Raw genomic sequence first — 19392 nt, forward strand, 5'->3', positions numbered from 1 at the left:
CAACGTAGAAAATTCTTGATGAATTGAAGTAAATTCATATCAAAACATTCATTTACAAACTCTCACACACTTTAAGAGACTACTCTATCAAAAAGTTAGTGCAACTACAAGCCAAGTATACCTTTCTGTAGGCCTATAAGGCAAGAATACTTAATTATACTTTTCTTAAGTATATCTCGATCAAAAGATTAAGTAAAAGTATAAGCCAAGTATACTATACATAAGTATTTCTCTGATAAGTACATAAAAATTCAACTAAAAGTATACGCTCTCTCTCTCAAGTTTAAGATAAGTATACTAATAGCACACTTGCTTTTGATTCATCATGTAAACATCAATATTTCTCATTTTTAAATTGGTATAGAGAGTGATATTACATTACAGTAAAGAAAAGTAAATAATAAAAATTTTTTTTTATTTAAAACAATGTGGAGAATAACAAGAACTTGATTTTTAGGGAGGAAGAAATCATGACTCAAATATGTGATCAGGCAACATTTGTCTCTTTAGCTGAGAGTAAATGTGAACAGAACATGATGTGTCATTAGATATTTTAATAATCTCTTTAATGAAGTTATTAGTGTGAATGTGTAGTGTGTGCTTGGTGAGGTTCCTGTCAGCTCTGTGTTCAGTGGTCTGTGTCAGAGTCTCTTCCTCTTCAGCAGCTGCAGTCAGTTCCTGCTGTAACAGCTCAGTGTCTCTGCAGTCGGACTGAGGGAGGTTTTTGTACGACTACAAATCACTGTGTGAACACACCACCGCTGTGGGCACTCTGACAGTAATAAACTGCTGCGTCTTCAGTCTGAACTCCACTGATGGTCAAAGTGAAGTCAGAGCTGCTTCCACTGCCACTAAACCGAGCTGCTGTTCCTGATACACGTGTGCTCACAAGTTTTATTAGGAGCTTTGGAGTCTGTCCAGATTTCTGTTGATACCAGAACATATAATTGGAATTGTAAACAGCTCGGCTGGTCTTACAGGTGAGAGAGACGGTGGATCCTGGAGTAGATGTCACTACTGGAGGCTGAGTCACAGTCACCTGACCGCTGCATCCTGCAGACAAAAACAAATCATTCATTGATCAGCAGAAATAAATGAGAGAAAAGGCAGCACATCATGTCTGAAATGTTGCTGAGTGAATGAACCTGTAAAACAGCAGCAGGCCAGCGTCCAGATGAGGATGGTGATGAGAGTCATGCTGGTTGTGCTTTCTGCTGTGTTGACTGACACATCTGAGTCCTGCAGTGTTGAACTCACAGGACTATAAACCTTCTCAGTTCACTGGAGGATCAGCTGACGATGCAAAGCCTCCTCTCTATGGAAATCATTTCTCTGCTCTCAACACACTGAAGGCAACGTGGGACACTAAATCAGGAGGAATACTGCTTGGATTTACACCATCTATCATCTGAATGGATAATAGAAGAAACATATTTATATTAGAAGTGCAGTTGAGGATTTAAGGATGAGTTTGTGTCCACTGTGGTTGGTATGATATGTCTATTTGTCTGCCTTTAATCTACTGACAGGGTTTACTGGAGATAAATAACATATTTCAGTTCTGCTTAATATGAATTTATAAGTTATTATTATTAAAAAGCATCATGTTTATTTAACCTTGTAGCAACTGATATAAAACTGTGAAAAAATGACTTTGTTACAAGGAGACTGTGATCGTTTCTCTGTCTGGTGTAGAAAAGTAAAGCAAAATTAAATAATTCATTGTTTTGTGCAGCTGTTGGTAGAAACACTTTTCAACATGTTTTGATATCAGTGGCTAAAGTCCAGCAAGAGTTTAACCTCCCCAGTTTACTCATAAAGAGACTGAATGACAAGATCATAAGTTTAAACTGTATATGGAAGAGCGTCTGTGAGTTTGTTCCAGTTTTATTTAGATTCATTGTGGTTCTGCTTGATGACTCTTGTGTTGTGTTCACTGGACCAGTTCTCCTCATCACAGTCTCTTCACCAATCCTCTGCACCTGCAACAGGCCGGTTTCACTTCAGTCAAACTGAAGGAGGTTTTTGTACGGCTCTAAATCACTGTGTGAACACATAAGCACTGTTTATTTGATGGCGACTCTGACAGTAGTAAACTGCTGCGTCTTCAGTCTGAACTCCACTGATGGTCAAAGTGAAGTCAGAGCTGCTTCCACTGCCACTAAACCGAGCTGCTGTTCCTGACACAGGTTTTTTTGCATATTTTATTAGAAGCTTTGGACTCTCTCCAGATTTCTGTTGATACCAGAACATATCCTCATCTCCATCAGACCATCTGTAAACAGCTCGGCTGGTCTTACAGGTGAGAGAGACGGTGGATCCTGGAGTAGATGTCACTACTGGAGGCTGAGTCACAGTCACCTGACCGCTGCATCCTGCAGACAAAAACAAATCATTCATTGATCAGCAGAAATAAATGAGAGAAAAGGCAGCACATCATGTCTGAAATGTTGCTGAGTGAATGAACCTGTAAAACAGCAGCAGGCCAGCGTCCAGATGAGGATGGTGATGAGAGTCATGCTGGTTGTGCTTTCTGCTGTGTTGACTGACACATCTGAGTCCTGCAGTGTTGAACTCACAGGACTATAAACCTTCTCAGTTCACTGGAGGATCAGCTGACGATGCAAAGCCTCCTCTCTATGGAAATCATTTCTCTGCTCTCAACACACTGAAGGCAACGTGGGACACTAAATCAGGAGGAATACTGCTTGGATTTACACCATCTATCATCTGAATGGATAACAGAAGAAACATATTTATATTAGAAGTGCAGTTGAGGATTTAAGGATGAGTTTGTGTCCACTGTGGTTGGTATGATATGTCTGTTTGTCTGCCTTTAATCTACTGACAGGGTTTACTGGAGATAAATAACAAATTTCAGTTCTGTTTAATATGAGTTTATGAGTTATTATTATTAAAAAACATCATGTTCATTTAACCATGTAGCAACTGATATAATACTGTGAAAAAATGACTTTGTTACAAGGAGACTGTGATCGTTTCTCTGTCTGGTGTAGAAGAGTAAAGCAAAATTAAAGAAATAATCTTCATTCATACAAAAATTTCAATTTATATCATTAATTTAATATTTATAGATTCAATAAAGTATGAAGTTTTCTGTATTGTTATAAAAAGCAGAGAGTATTTTCAGTGGATAGATGCTTGTTCACAGTGCAGGAGGTTTTTGTACGGCCACTTAATGAGTTTGTATCACTGTGGTGGACTTTTGGTGGAGGAACCAAACTCATCATTAACTGTAAGTACCAGAGATTTATAATTTATACAACATGAAATATTCTTTTAATACTATCTTTTGCATCCGAATTTGATAAAACAAGAAATTATTTTTGGATAATTTACATGATGTGGATATTATTTTTTGCTGTCTATTAAACTTGGCTGTTATTGAAGATTAGGAAAATATTAACGTTAATATTCGTTTAGCATTAAAGAAGATGTTATGGTGAAATATATGCAGAATAATTTTCGCTTTTTTTCCACTAATATATTTGTTTAATGATGTTTGGTTGTAAATTTGTTCTGCAGGAACATTTTAATGTTAAGAAAATAATAGCAAAATTTAATTTCAAGTTTCTTATGTTTTATGTTTTAGTGTAACATTTAAACAATTGTTAGGTATATAACTGTTGCAAATGCTGTTAAAAGAGTTCATATGTTGATATAGTATCGCTGTAGTTTGACTTCACAGTTCGTTAGTTTAAAGTGGTGAAAAGGAAGTGAAACAGACAGATGATAAAGTCTATAACTGAATACAGATGTTACATTTGCATCACAGCGATGAATCATTTACTGTCACATATTATAAAGAAGATTTAATTTAATGATCATTAATACAATGTTCTCATTTAAAATCACAGATAAGTCATGTTGCATATTAATTATTAGATATTTATGAAGAGTTCCACAGTAGAAGATTCATTACTTTAAATAAAAAACAAAGTTTTACTATTGTGTTTTATATGTTAACTCCTCATTTCCTGCCATGTGTCAGCTCCTCTCCTCTGTCTGATCACAGTATCATGCACACAGCTGATCCACAGTAGTGTTAACCTCTGTCAGGTATCATAACTGTCTCATGTCCAGCTGTCTGTCCTACAGTGGAAGTTCATCTGCTCCTTGTGTGTCTCTGCTCTCCCCTCCAGCTGGCACCATGGTCAGGCCCTCAGTCTCTCTGCTTCCCCCCTCCTCTGAGCAGCTCTCTGGGGGCTCGGCCACGCTGGCCTGCCTGCTGACCGGCTACTCTCCTCAGGGAGCCGTGGTGAGCTGGCAGGTGGACGGTACGGAGGTGACGGAGGGGGTCCTGAGCAGCTCAGAGGAGGAGAAGAGCGGCCGCTACAGCAGCAGCAGCACCCTGAGCCTGAGCCAGGAGCGCTGGATGGAAGGAGAGCTGTACTCCTGCAGGGTCCTCCATCAGGGCCACAGCCAGACCCAGTCCCTCCACAGGAGCCAGTGTAAGGGCTAGAGGGGCCGGCTGAAGCCCAGGACAGGAGCTCTGTGTGGGGGGGAGCAGCTCTGATCAATAGCAGTTTGAATGCTTGTAGAGGAAACTGAAGCTTTGTGTGACAGAGAACAACACTGCTGTAAAGTGTTGGACAACAACAACTTAGAGAGGAATGTGTGTCGCTCAGCAGCTTCATGTGAGTGAGCTTAATAACTGTCATGTTGATCACTGATGTTGTTGCTAATAAAGATTTCACTGATACATAACTTCATCAAGTGTTTGCTCTTTTATTTTATGAAGAGTAGAAAGAAGTTAACTGGTTTTATAACTTCAACTGATTCTCCTCTCTGTGGAAAATGAAAACCCTCACGACAAAGTAGTATACTTAGAGTTTATTTTATGAAGTTAAGTAAAGTTCAAGTATACTACAAGTGAATATGTATACTGTTAGTTTAATAGTTATATACTTGTAGCCCCCTTTTTAGTTTATGAAAGTTCACTTTGTATACTTTAACTTATAGTACTTAGCTAATGATTTATATGTATTACATAAAGAGACTTGCTCCTTTTGCTATTTGACTTGATGTTTTGTGATGATAAAACAATTAATAGATATTTCTCACACGTCTCCACGGTGAACGAAGAATCCAAAAACGTAGAAAATTCTTGTTGAATTGAATTAAATTCAAATCAAAACATTTGTTTACAAACTCTCACACACTTTAATAGGCTACTCTATCAAAAAGTTAGTACGACTACAAGCCAAGTATACCTTTCTGTAGGCCTGTATGGCAAGAATACTTAATTATACTTTTCCAAAGTATATCTCTATCAAAAGATTAACTACAAGTATAATCCAAGTATATTATACTTTTCTGCAATTGTCTGTATAAGCTAAGTATACTTAAGTATATCTCTGATAAGTACATAAATAGTAAATTAAAAGTACAGTCTTTTGTTTTAAGTTTAAATTAAGTATACTAATAGCACACTTGCTTTGGATTCATCATGTAAATATTAATATTTCTCCTTTTTAAATTGGTATAAAGAGTGATATTACATTATAGTAAAGAAAAGTAAATAATAAATCTTTTTTTTTATTAAAAAAAAAACTTGGAGAATAATGTGAACTTGATTTTTAGGGAGGAAGAAATCATGACTCAAATATGTGATCAGGCAACATTTGTCTCTTTAGCTGAGAGTAAATGTGAACACAACATGATGTGTTATTAGATTTTTTAATAATGTTTTTAATGAAGTTATTAGTGTGAATGTGTAGTGTGTGCTTGGTGAGGTTCCTGTCAGCTCTGTGTTCAGTGGTCTGTGTCAGAGTCTCTTCCTCTTCAGCAGCTGCAGTCGGTTCCTGCTGTAACAGCTCAGTGTCTCTGCAGTCGGACTGAGGGAGGTTTTTGTACGACTACAAATCACTGTGTGAACACACCAGCACTGTTTATGTAGTGGTAACTCTGACAGTAATAAACTGCTGCGTCTTCAGTCTGAACTCCACTGATGGTCAAAGTGAAGTCAGAGCTGCTTCCACTGCCACTAAACCGAGCTGCTGTTCCTGATTCACGTGTGCTCACATATCTTATTAGAAGCTTTGGAGGCTGTCCAGATTTCTGTTGATACCAGAACATACGATCACCAAGACTACTGTGTCTGTAAACAGCTTGGTTGGTCTTACAGGTGAGAGAGACGGTGGATCCTGGAGTAGATGTCACTACTGGAGGCTGAGTCACAGTCACCTGACCGCTGCATCCTGCAGACAAAAACAAATCATTCATTTATCAGCAGAAATAAATGAGAGAAAAGGCAGCACATCATGTCTGAAATGTTGCTGAGTGAATGAACCTGTAAAACAGCAGCAGGCCAGCGTCCAGATGAGGATGGTGATGAGAGTCATGCTGGTTGTGCTTCTGCTGTGTTGACTGACACATCTGAGTCCTGCAGTGTTGAACTCACAGGACTATAAACCTTCTCAGTTCACTGGAGGATCAGCTGACGATGCAAAGCCTCCTCTCTATGGAAATCATTTCTCTGCTCTCAACACACTGAAGGCAACGTGGGACACTAAATCAGGAGGAATACTGCTTGGATTTACACCATCTATCATCTGAATGGATAATAGAAGAAACATATTTATATTAGAAGTGCAGTTGAGGATTTAAGGATGAGTTTGTGTCCACTGTGGTTGGTATCATATGTCTGTTTGTCTGCCTTTAATCTACTGACAGGGTTTACTGGAGATAAATAACATATTTCAGATCTGTTTAATATGAGTTTATGAGTTATTATTATTAAAAAGCATCATGTTCATTTAACCATGTAGCAACTGATATAAAGCTGCGAAAAAATGACTTTGTTACAAGGAGACTGTGATCGTTTCTCTGTCTGGTGTAGAAAAGTAAAGCAAAATTAAAGAAATAATCTTCATTTATACAATAATTTCAATTGATATCATTAATTTAATATTTGTAAATTCAATAAAGTATAAATGTTTCTATGTTAATTGAGAAAGCAGAGAGTATTTTCAGTGGATAGATGCTTGTTCACAGTGCAGGAGGTTTTTGTACGGCCACTTAATGAGTTTGTATCACTGTGGAGGACTTTTGGTGGAGGAACCAAACTCATCATTAACTGTAAGTACCAGAGATTTATAATTTATACAACATGAAATATTCTTTTAATACTAAAATTTGCATCAGAATTTTAAAAAAATTAAAAAAATATTTTGGATAAATTACATGATGCGAATATTTTTTTTTGATGTCTATTAAGCTTGGCTGATATTGAAGTTTAGGAAAATATTAATGTTAATATTCTTTTAGTATTAAAGAAGATGTTATGGTGAAATATATGCAGAATCATTTTTTGCTTTTTTTCCAATAATATATTTGTTTAATGATGTTTGGTTGTAAATTTGTTCTGCAGGAACATTTTAACGTTCAGAAAATAACAACAAAATCTAATTTCAAGTTTCTTATGTTTTATGTTTTACTATAACATTTAAACGATTGTTAGGTATAAAAACTGTTGCAAATGCCATTAAAATGTTCATTTAGTATCGCTGTAGTTTGACTTCACAGTTCGTTAGTTTAAAGTGGTGAAAAGGAAGTGAAACAGACAGATGATAAAGTCTATAACTGAATACAGATGTTACATTTGCATCACAGCGATGAATCATTTACTGTCACACATTATAAAGAAGATAGAAAGATTTAATTTAATAATCATTAATACAATGTTCCCATTTAAAATCACAGATAAATCATGTTGCATATTAATTATTAGATATTTATGAAGAGTTCCACAGTAGAAGATTCATTACTTTAAATAAAAAACAAAGTTTTACTATTGTGTTTTATTTGTTAACCCCTCATTTCCTGCCATGTGTCAGCTCCTCTCCTCTGTCTGATCACAGTATCATGCACACAGCTGATCCACAGTAGTGTTAACCTCTGTCAGGTATCATAACTGTCTCATGTCCAGCTGTCTGTCCTACAGTGGAAGTTCATCTGCTCCTTGTGTGTCTCTGCTCTCCCCTCCAGCTGGCACCATGGTCAGGCCCTCAGTCTCTCTGCTTCCCCCCTCCTCTGAGCAGCTCTCTGGGGGCTCGGCCACGCTGGCCTGCCTGCTGACCGGCTACTCTCCTCAGGGAGCCGTGGTGAGCTGGCAGGTGGACGGTACGGAGGTGACGGAGGGGGTCCTGAGCAGCTCAGAGGAGGAGAAGAGCGGCCGCTACAGCAGCAGCAGCACCCTGAGCCTGAGCCAGGAGCGCTGGATGGAAGGAGAGCTGTACTCCTGCAGGGTCCTCCATCAGGGCCACAGCCAGACCCAGTCCCTCCACAGGAGCCAGTGTAAGGGCTAGAGGGGCCGGCTGAAGCCCAGGACAGGAGCTCTGTGTGGGGGGGGGAGCAGCTCTGATCAATAGCAGTTTGAATGCTTGTAGAGGAAACTGAAGCTTTGTGTGACAGAGAACAACACTGCTGTAAAGTGTTGGACAACAACAACTTAGAGAGGAATGTGTGTCGCTCAGCAGCTTCATGTGAGTGAGCTTAATAACTGTCATGTTGATCACTGATGTTGTTGCTAATAAAGATTTCACTGATACATAACTTCATGAAGTGTTTGCTCTTTTATTTTATGAAGAGTAGAAAGAAATTAACTGGTTTTATAACTTCAACTGATTCTCCTCTCTGTGGAAAATGAAAACCCTCACGACAAAGTAGTATACTTAAAGTTTATTTTATGAAGTTAAGTAAAGTTCAAGTATACTACAAGTGAATAGGTATACTCTTAGTTTAATAGTGTAGCCCACTTTTTAGTTTATGAAAGTACACGTTGTATACTTTAACTTATGGTACTTAGCTAATGATTTATGTATTACATAAAGAGACTTGCTCCTTTTGCTGTTTGACTTGATGTTTTGTGATGATAAAAAAAGACATACATTTTTCTCACATGTCTCCATGGTGAACAAGAAACCAAAAACGTAAAAAATTCTTGTTGAATTGATGTAAATTCATATCAAAACATTCATTAACAAACTCTCACACACTTTAATAGGCTACTCTATCAAAAAGTTAGTACAACTACAAGTCAAGTATACCTTTCTGTAGGCCTATAAGGTAAGAATACTTAATTATACTTTTCTTAAGTATATCTTGATCAAAAGATTAAGTAAACGTATAATCCAAGTATGCTACGCTTTTCTGTAATTGTCTGTATAAGCTAAGTATACTTAATTATATCTCTGATAAGTACATATAAATTAAACTGAAAGTATATACTCTCTCTCTCAAGTTTAAAATAAGTGTACAAATAGCACACTTGCTTTGGATTCATCATGTAAACATCAAAATTTCTCATTTGTAAATTGGTATAAATAGTGATATTACATTATAGTAAAGAAAAGTAAATAATACATATTTTTTTTATTAAAAAAAACAACTTGGAGAATAATGTGAACTTTACTTTTAGGGAGGAAGAAATCATGACTCAAATATGTGATCAGGCAACATTTGTCTCTTTGGCTGAGAGTAAATGTGAACAGGACAGATGATGTGTTATTAGATATTTTAATAATGTTTTTAATGAAGTTATTAGTGTGAATGTGTAGTGTGTGCTTGGTGAGGTTCCTGTCAGCTCTGTGTTCAGTGGTCTGTGTCAGAGTCTCTTCCTCTTCAGCAGCTGCAGTCGGTTCCTGCTGTAACAGCTCAGTGTCTCTGCAGTCGGACTGAGGGAGGTTTTTGTACGACTACAAATCACTGTGTGAACACACCACCGCTGTGGTAACTCTGACAGTAATAAACTGCTGCGTCTTCAGTCTGAACTCCACTGATGGTCAAAGTGAAGTCGGAGCTTCTTCCTCTGCCACTAAACCGAGCTGCTGTTCCTGATACACGTGTGCTCACATATTTTATTAGGAGCTTTGGAGGCTGTCCAGATTTCTGTTGATACCAGCTCATACAATCACCAAGACTACTGTGGCTGTAAACAGCTTGGCTGGTCTTACAGGTGAGAGAGACGGTGGATCCTGGAGTAGATGTCACTACTGGAGGCTGAGTCACAGTCACCTGACCGCTGCATCCTGCAGACAAAAACAAATCATTCATTGATCAGCAGAAATAAATGAGAGAAAAGGCAGCACATCATGTCTGAAATGTTGCTGAGTGAATGAACCTGTAAAACAGCAGCAGGCCAGCGTCCAGATGAGGATGGTGATGAGAGTCATGCTGGTTGTGCTTTCTGCTGTGTTGACTGACACATCTGAGTCCTGCAGTGTTGAACTCACAGGACTATAAACCTTCTCAGTTCACTGGAGGATCAGCTGACGATGCAAAGCCTCCTCTCTATGGAAATCATTTCTCTGCTCTCAACACACTGAAGGCAACGTGGGACACTAAATCAGGAGGAATACTGCTTGGATTTACACCATCTATCATCTGAATGGATAATAGAAGAAACATATTTTTATTAGAAGTGCAGTTGAGGATTTAAGGATGAGTTTGTGTCCACTGTGGTTGGTATGATATGTCTGTTTGTCTGCCTTTAATCTACTGACAGGGTTTACTGGAGATAAATATCATATTTCAGATCTGCTTAATATGAGTTTATAAGTTATTATTATTATTAAAAAGCATCATGTTCATTTAACCATGTAGCAACTGATATAAAACTGTGAAAAAATGACTTTGTTACAAGGAGACTGTGATCGTTTCTCTGTCTGGTGTAGAAAAGTAAAGAAAAATTAAATAAATAATCTTTATTTATATTATAATTTCAATTGATATCATTAATTTAATATGTATGGATTCAATAAATTATAAATGTTTCTGTGTTAATTGAGAAAGCAGAGAGTATTTTCAGTGGATAGATGCTTGTTCACAGTGCAGGAGGTTTTTGTACGGCCACTTAATGAGTTTGTATCACTGTGGTGGACTTTTGGTGGAGGAACCAAACTCATCATTAACTGTAAGTACCAGAGATTTATAATTTATACAACATATAGCAAATATTATTTTTTATCAAATATTAAATTATTATTTGATCAAGTTCAGTTTTTTTGTTGTTGATAATTTATGTTATTTTATCAAGCTAATCTCTTAATGTGTGAAGAATAGTTACCAATATCAATATTCATTCAGTAATGTAAATAATAAGATTAATAATTATTATTTCTTTCTTATATTCTTTTTTTAATAAGATGTATGTAATATTGGCTTTAAAAACATTTAAAAGATAAATTTAATCAAACTTTACACAAAATGTATTTGTTAAATTCTTTGATTCGTTTATTTTGTAAATATAAAAAACAATATATTGAATTAAAATGTGATGTAGATTCCTGTTGAACATAAATGTGATTTTATAGGTAAATGCAGCTCATCTTTGTGTTCACGGTTCATTAATTTTACATGTAGTGAACAGGAAGTGAAAGAGACAGATGACAAAGGTTTTAACTGTATTTAACTGTCAGTTTAAACAGAAGAAAATCATCTCAGGGACGAGTTATTCACTGTCACACGTTATGAAACACATACGAAGATGTCATCAATAATCTTCATCGATGAACCTTTTTAGTTGCATTCACACTTGAATCATGAGGCTGATGGTGAGATACTGAGTGATTTATGAGTGCAGCAGCAGCAGCTCAAGTTATTCTGTTTTATTTGATCAAATATAATAAATGAGCAGGATGTGATGTTTCTTTATTACCAAGCCTTCACTCTCATTGCTTTGTCTTTTCTCCCCCCCTCTCCTCCCCCTCTCTCTCCTCCAGTGGGTGTGGTGCAGCCCACCCTGACCGTCCTCCCCCCCTCCAGAGAGGAGCTGAAGCAGGGCAGTGCCACACTGGTGTGTCTGGCCAGCGGGGGCTTCCCCTCAGCCTGGACGCTGGGCTGGAAGGTGGGGTGCAGCAGCAGCTCCTCAGGGGCGTCACACAGCCTGGAGGTCCTGGGGAGGGACGGCCACTACAGCTGGAGCAGCACCCTGAGCCTCCTTGCAGACCAGTGGAGGAAGGCGGGCTCAGTGAGCTGTGAGGCCAGTCTGAGTGGACAGAGGCCTGTCACTCAAAGCCTGGAGCCTGACCGCTGCTCAGAGTAGAGCTTCAGCAACACTTCCTGTCTGCAAATGATGCCGCTTCTTTGACAGAGATCTGGATGAAGCTCCAGATCTCCTCTGTTCACATGTTTCTGCATGTTTCACAGCTCTCTACTCGGTGTTTTACTCTGCATGTTGCTTTCTAATACTCATCTTCTGCATGTTCTTCTTTATGTTCATTAAATGATTTTCACTCAAAGAGAAACTATTCATTCATCAGAAATGTGGCATGAACATTAAACCATCATTAAATAAAACTGTGGATTATAATAAATGAGTGTCTTTGTATTTATTCTATAACATATTCATTATGAAAAATACCTTCTTGATCATCTCAGTATTAAACCTGATATCCCTTACAAAAAAGAAGTATACTTCCAAGTTTATTTTATGAAGTTAACTTAAGTATAGTTCAAGTATAATCCCAAGTATACTTTGTGTAATAAGTATACTAATATCAAGGTACTAGTAATACTTCAATACTTCTTGGGACTAAATTGGTCCACTTTTAAGTTTATAAAAGTATACTTTTAAGTAGTTTAGATCCAAGTTGTATTTTGTACTGCAACTATAATATGAACTATACTACAAGTGAGCTTGTACTGTGAACTAGTTATATACTTGTAGCCCACTTTTTAGTTTTGAAAGTACACTTTAAAGTATACTCTCAGTAAACTACTAGTTTAAATAGTTTTTAGTATACTTGTAAGTTGTCTTTAAGTGAACTTATAGTACTTAGCCAAATATACTTTTCTGTAAACGTTTCAGTATACTTGGACTTTTCTCTAAACTTGCCAAATATACTGAGACATTTCTGTATACTTGGCAGTATAAGCCAAGTATACTCAAGTATAATTTTGTTAAGTATATCTCTGATAAGTACATAAAAAGTAAACTGAAAGCATATTCTCTTATTTTAAGTTTGAAAGAAGTATGCTAATAGCACAAATTAATAATGAATAAACTTCTTTTTTGTACTGGATACTACACCTGATAGTACAGGAGATGGTTGAATTGTTTTAATTAGATAATCTTGATTCTGTTTCAACTCTTGTTACATTATATTGATTTGTGCAGCTGTTGGTAGAAACACTTTTCAACATGTTTTGATATCAGTGGCTAAAGTCCAACAAGAGTTTAACCTCCCCAGTTTACTCATAAAGAGACTGAATGACAAGATTATAAGTTTAAACTGTTTATGGAAGAGCGTCTGTGAGTTTGTTGCAGTTTTATTTAGATTCATTGTGGTTCTGCTTGATGACTCTTGTGTTGTGTTCACTGGACCAGTTCTCCTCATCACAGTCTCTTCACCAACCCTCTGCACCTGCAGCAGGCCGGTTTCACTTCAGTCAAACTGAAGGAGGTTTTTGTACGGCTCTAAATCACTGTGTGAACACCCAAGCACTGTTTATGATATGGGCACTCTGACAGTAATAAACTGCTGCGTCTTCAGTCTGAACTCCACTGATGGTGAAAGTGAAGTCAGAGCTGCTTCCACTGCCACTAAACCGAGCTGCTGTTCCTGATACACGTGTGCTCGCATATTTTATTAGGAGCTTTGGAGGCTGTCCAGATTTCTGTTGATACCAGTTCATAAAATCACCATTACTGTTTCTGTAAACAGCTTGGCTGGTCTTACAGGTGAGAGAGACGGTGGATCCTGGAGTAGATGTCACTACTGGAGGCTGAGTCACAGTCACCTGACCGCTGCATCCTGCAGACAAAAACAAATCATTCATTTATCAGCAGAAATAAATGAGAGAAAAGGCAGCACATCATGTCTGAAATGTTGCTGAGTGAATGAACCTGTAAAACAGCAGCAGGCCAGCGTCCAGATGAGGATGGTGATGAGAGTCATGCTGGTTGTGCTTTCTGCTGTGTTGACTGACACATCTGAGTCCTGCAGTGTTGAACTCACAGGACTATAAACCTTCTCAGTTCACTGGAGGATCAGCTGACGATGCAAAGCCTCCTCTCTATGGAAATCATTTCTCTGCTCTCAACACACTGAAGGCAACGTGGGACACTAAATCAGGAGGATTACTGCTTGGATTTACACCATCTATCATCTGAATAGATAATAGAAGAAACATATTTATATTAGAAGTGCAGTTGAGGATTTAAGGATGAGTTTGTGTCCACTGTGGTTGGTATGATATGTCTGTTTGTCTGCCTTTAATCTACTGACAGGGTTTACTGGAGATAAATAACATATTTCAGATCTGCTTAATATCAGTTTATGAGTTATTATTATTATTAAAAAGCATCATGTTCATTTAACCATGTAGCAACTGATATAAAACTGTGAAAAAATGACTTTGTTACAAGGAGACTGTGATCGTTTCTCTGTCTGGTGTAGAAAAGTAAAGAAAAATTAAATAATTAATCTTCTTTGTACAATCATTTTCAATTCAGCTTTCTTATATGGATCTTCTGCATGTTATGTTCGATACTTTTCAAAGTAAACTGAATTTTAGTTTAGTTTCACTCCAACATGAACTGTTCATTCATCAGAAATGTGGCATGAACATTAAACCATCATTAAATAAAACTGTGGATTAGTCACTGTCTTTGTATTTCCTTTATTATATATTTATTATGAAAAATACAGTCTTGGTCATCTCTGTATCAAACATCATATACTATACCTTTTAGTATATCAGGTTTACATAAATAGTACTTTGTTAGTGGTTGTATTTTTTTGATACTTAGTGATATTTTGAAATGAAAGGCTCTGTTTAGAAAATGAAATATTTTGGATTTTTAAAAAGAAAAATAGTAAATTGGAATTTTCTGTTATATTAGATTGTTTTGTGCAGCTGTTGGTAGAAACACTTTTCAACATGTTTTGATATCAGTGGCTAAAGTCCAACAAGAGTTTAACCTCCCCAGTTTACTCATAAAGAGACTGAATGACAAGATTATAAGTTTAAACTGTATATGGAAGAGCGTCTGTGAGTTTGTTCCAGTTTTATTTAGATTCATTGTGGTTCTGCTTGATGACTCTTGTGTTGTGTTCACTGGACCAGTTCTCCTCATCACAGTCTCTTCACCAACCCTCTGCACCTGCAGCAGGCCGGTTTTACATCAGTCAAACTGAAGGAAGTTTTTGTACGGCTCTAAATCACTGTGTGAACACCCAAGCACTGTTTATGACATGGGCACTCTGACAGTAGTAAACTGCTGCGTCTTCAGTCTGAACTCCACTGATGGTCAAAGTGAAGTCAGAGCTGCTTCCACTGCCACTAAACCGAGCTGCTGTTCCTGATTCACGTGTGCTCGCATATCTTATTAGGAGCTTTGGACTCTCTCCAGATTTCTGTTGATACCAGCTCATACAATCAGCATTACTACTACAAGTTGGAACAGCAGGGTTGGTCTTACAGGTGAGAGAGATGGTAGATCCTGGAGTAGATGTCACTACTGGAGGCTGAGTCACAGTCACCTGACCGCTGCATCCTGCAGACAAAAACAAATCATTCATTTATCAGCAGAAATAAATGAGAGAAAAGGCAGCACATCATGTCTGAAATGTTGCTGAGTGAATGAACCTGTAAAACAGCAGCAGGCCAGCGTCCAGATGAGGATGGTGATGAGAGTCATGCTGGTTGTGCTTTCTGCTGTGTTGACTGACACATCTGAGTCCTGCAGTGTTGAACTCACAGGACTATAAACCTTCTCAGTTCACTGGAGGATCAGCTGACGATGCAAAGCCTCCTCTCTATGGAAATCATTTCTCTGCTCTCAACACACTGAAGGCAACGTGGGACACTAAATCAGGAGGAATACTGTTTGGATTTACACCATCTATCATCTGAATGGATAATAGAAGAAACATATTTATATTAGAAGTGCAGTTGAGGATTTAAGGATGAGTTTGTGTCCACTGTGGTTGGTATGATATGTCTGTTTGTCTGCCTTTAATCTACTGACAGGGTTTACTGGAGATAAATAACATATTTCAGATCTGCTTAATATGAGTTTATAAGTTATTATTATTATTAAAAAGCATCATGTTCATTTAACCATGTAGCAACTGATATAAAACTGTGAAAAAAATGACTTTGTTACAAGGAGACTGTGATCGTTTCTCTGTCTGGTGTAGAAAAGTAAAGCAAAATTAAAGAAATAATCTTCATTTATACAATAATTTCAGTTGATATCATTAATTTAATATGTATGGATTCAATAAAGTATAAATGTTTCTGTGTTAATTGAGAAAGCAGAGAGTATTTTCAGTGGATAGATGCTTGTTCACAGTGCAGGAGGTTTTTGTACGGCCACTTAATGAGTTTGTATCACTGTGGTACACTTTTGGTGGAGGAACCAAACTCATCATTAACTGTAAGTACCAGAGATTTATAATTTATACAACATGAAATATTCTTTTAATACTAACTTTTGCATCCGAATTTGATGAAACAAGAAATTATTTTTGGATAATTTACATGTGGATATTATTTTTGCTGTCTATTTAACTTGGCTGATATTGAAGTTTAGGAAAACATTTATATTAATATTCTTTTAGTATTAAAGAAAATGTTATGGTGAAATATATGCATAATAATTTTCGCTTTTTTTTCCAATAATATATTTGTTTAATAAAGTTTGGTTGTAAACTTGTTCTGCAGGAACATTTTAATGTTCAGAAAATAACAGCAAAATTTAATTTCAAGTTATTTATGTTTTATGTTTTACTGTAACATTTAAATGATTGTTAGGTATAAAAACTGTTGCAAATGCAGTTAAAACAAATTTAAGAGTTCATATGTTCATTTAGTATCGCTGTAGTTTGACTTCACAGTTCGTTAGTTTAAAGTGGTGAAAAGGAAGTGAAACAGACAGATGATAAAGTCTATAACTGAATACAGATGTTACATTTGCATCGCAGCAATGAATCATTTACTGTCACACATTATAAAGAAGATTGAAACATTTAATTTAATGATCATTAATACAATGTTCCCATTTAAAATCACAGATAAGTCATGTTGCATATTAATTATTAGATATTTATAAAGAGTTCCACAGTAGAAGATTCATTACTTTAAATAAACAACAAAGTTTTACTATTGTGTTTTATATGTTAACTCCTCATTTTCTGCTATGTGTCAGCTCCTCTCCTCTGTCTGATCACAGTATCATGCATACAGCTGATCCACAGTAGTGTTAACCTCTGTCAGGTATCATAACTGTCTCATGTCCAGCTGTCTGTCCTACAGTGGAAGTTCATCTGCTCCTTGTGTGTCTCTGCTCTCCCCTCCAGCTGGCACCATGGTCAGGCCCTCAGTCTCTCTGCTTCCCCCCTCCTCTGAGCAGCTCTCTGGGGGCTCGGCCACGCTGGCCTGCCTGCTGACCGGCTACTCTCCTCAGGGAGCCGTGGTGAGCTGGCAGGTGGACGGTACGGAGGTGACGGAGGGGGTCCTGAGCAGCTCAGAGGAGGAGAAGAGCGGCCGCTACAGCAGCAGCAGCACCCTGAGCCTGAGCCAGGAGCGCTGGATGGAAGGAGAGCTGTACTCCTGCAGGGTCCTCCATCAGGGCCACAGCCAGACCCAGTCCCTCCACAGGAGCCAGTGTAAGGGCTAGAGGGGCCGGCTGAAGCCCAGGACAGGAGCTCTGTGTGGGGGGGAGCAGCTCTGATCAATAGCAGTTTGAATGCTTGTAGAGGAAACTGAAGCTTTGTGTGACAGAGAACAACACTGCTGTAAAGTGTTGGACAACAACAACTTAGAGAGGAATGTGTGTCGCTCAGCAGCTTCATGTGAGTGAGCTTAATAACTGTCATGTTGATCACTGATGTTGTTGTTAATAAAGATTTCACTGATACATAACTTCATGAAGTGTTTGCTCTTTTATTTTATGAAGAGTAGAAAGAAATTAACTGGTTTTATAACTTCAACAGATTCTCCTCTCTGTGGAAAATGAAAACCCTCACGACAAAGTAGTATACTTAGAGTTTATTTTATGAAGTTACGTAAAGTTCAAGTATACTACAAGTGAATAGGTATACTCTTAGTTTAATAGTTATATACTTGTTGCCCACTTTTTAGTTTATGAAAGTACACTTTGTATACTTTAACTTATAGTACTTAGCCAATGATTTATGTATTACATAAAGAGACTTTCTCCTTTTGCTATTTGACTTGATGTTTTGTGATGATAAAAAAAGACATACATTTTTCTCACATGTCTCCACGGTGAACGAAGAATCCAACAACGTAGAAAATTCTTGATGAATTGAAGTAAATTCATATCAAAACATTATTTTACAAACTCTCACACACTTTAATAGGCTACTCTATCAAAAAGTTAGTACAACTACAAGCCAAGTATACCTTTCTGTAGGCGTATAAGGCAAGAACACTTAATTATACTTTTCTTAAGTATATCTCGATCAAAAGATTAACTTCAAGTATAACTCAAGTATATTATACTTTTCTGCAATTGTCTGTATAAGCTAAGTATACTTAAGTATATCTCTGATAAGTACATAAATAGTAAATTAAAATATACTCTTTTGTTTTAAGTTTAAATTAAGTATACTAATAGCACACTTGCTTTGGATTCATCATGTAAATATTAATATTTCTCCTTTTTAAATTGGTATAAAGAGTGATTTTACATTATAATAAAGAAAAGTAAATAATACATCTTTTTTTTATTAAAAAAAAAACTTGGAGAATAATGGGAACTTTACTTTTAGGGAGGAAGAAATCATGCCTCAAATATGTGATCAGGCAACATTTGTCTCTTTAGCTGAGAGTAAATGTGAACAGAACATGATGTGTCATTAGATTTTTAATAATCTTTTTAATGAAGTTATTAGTGTAAATGTGTAGTGTGTGCTTGGTGAGGTTCCTGTCAGCTCTGTGTTCAGTGGTCTGTGTCAGAGTCTCTTCCTCTTCAGCAGCTGCAGTCGGTTCCTGCTGTAACAGCTCAGTGTCTCTGCAGTCGGACTGAGGGAGGTTTTTGTACGACTACAAATCACTGTGTGAACACACCACCGCTGTGGTAACTCTGACAGTAATAAACTGCTGCGTCTTCAGTCAGAACTCCACTGATGGTCAAAGTGAAGTCAGAGCTGCTTCCACTGCCACTAAACCGAGCTGCTGTTCCTGATTCTCGTGTGCTCGCAAATTTTATTAGAAGCTTTGGAGGCTGTCCAGATTTCTGTTGATACCAGAACATATAATGACCATAACTACTGTCACTGTAAACAGCTTGGCTGGTCTTACAGGTGAGAGAGACGGTGGATCCTGGAGTAGATGTCACTACTGGAGGCTGAGTCACAGTCACCTGACCGCTGCATCCTGCAGACAAAAACAAAT

At 37.3% G+C, this 19392-nt stretch overlaps 1 protein-coding gene and 4 gene segments (V, D, J or C); 4 read left to right on the plus strand and 1 right to left on the minus strand.

Moving 5' to 3' along the window:
* The window catches only part of LOC119504151 (immunoglobulin lambda-1 light chain-like), an 88525-nt gene extending 76187 nt beyond the window's left edge, over positions 1-12338 (plus strand). Inside the window, exons 4-5 of one of the 2 annotated variants that reach the window (XM_037796246.1) lie at positions 7067-7101; positions 11745-12338. In XM_037796246.1, coding sequence (XP_037652174.1) covers positions 7067-7101; positions 11745-12067 — 358 coding nt within the window. In that variant the 3' untranslated portion in view covers positions 12068-12338. Of the gene's footprint in view, positions 1-7066; positions 7102-10893; positions 10937-11744 lie in introns of those variants that run through there. The other variant, XR_005210523.1, reaches the window with a different exon arrangement.
* LOC119504145 overlaps positions 1-19392 on the minus strand; it is a 116148-nt gene that overhangs the window by 59357 nt on the left and 37399 nt on the right.
* LOC119504174 lies at positions 2774-4733 on the plus strand. The segment is given in 2 exon segments: positions 2774-3256; positions 4164-4733. A coding segment is annotated over 1 exon segment (312 nt).
* LOC119504175 lies at positions 7832-8407 on the plus strand. The segment is given in 1 exon segment: positions 7832-8407. A coding segment is annotated over 1 exon segment (387 nt).
* LOC119504178 lies at positions 17211-17817 on the plus strand. The segment is given in 1 exon segment: positions 17211-17817. A coding segment is annotated over 1 exon segment (387 nt).

The sequence above is a fragment of the Sebastes umbrosus genome, chromosome 16 (assembly GCF_015220745.1).
Source record: "Sebastes umbrosus isolate fSebUmb1 chromosome 16, fSebUmb1.pri, whole genome shotgun sequence".
Taxonomy (NCBI): Eukaryota; Metazoa; Chordata; class Actinopteri; order Perciformes; family Sebastidae; genus Sebastes; species Sebastes umbrosus.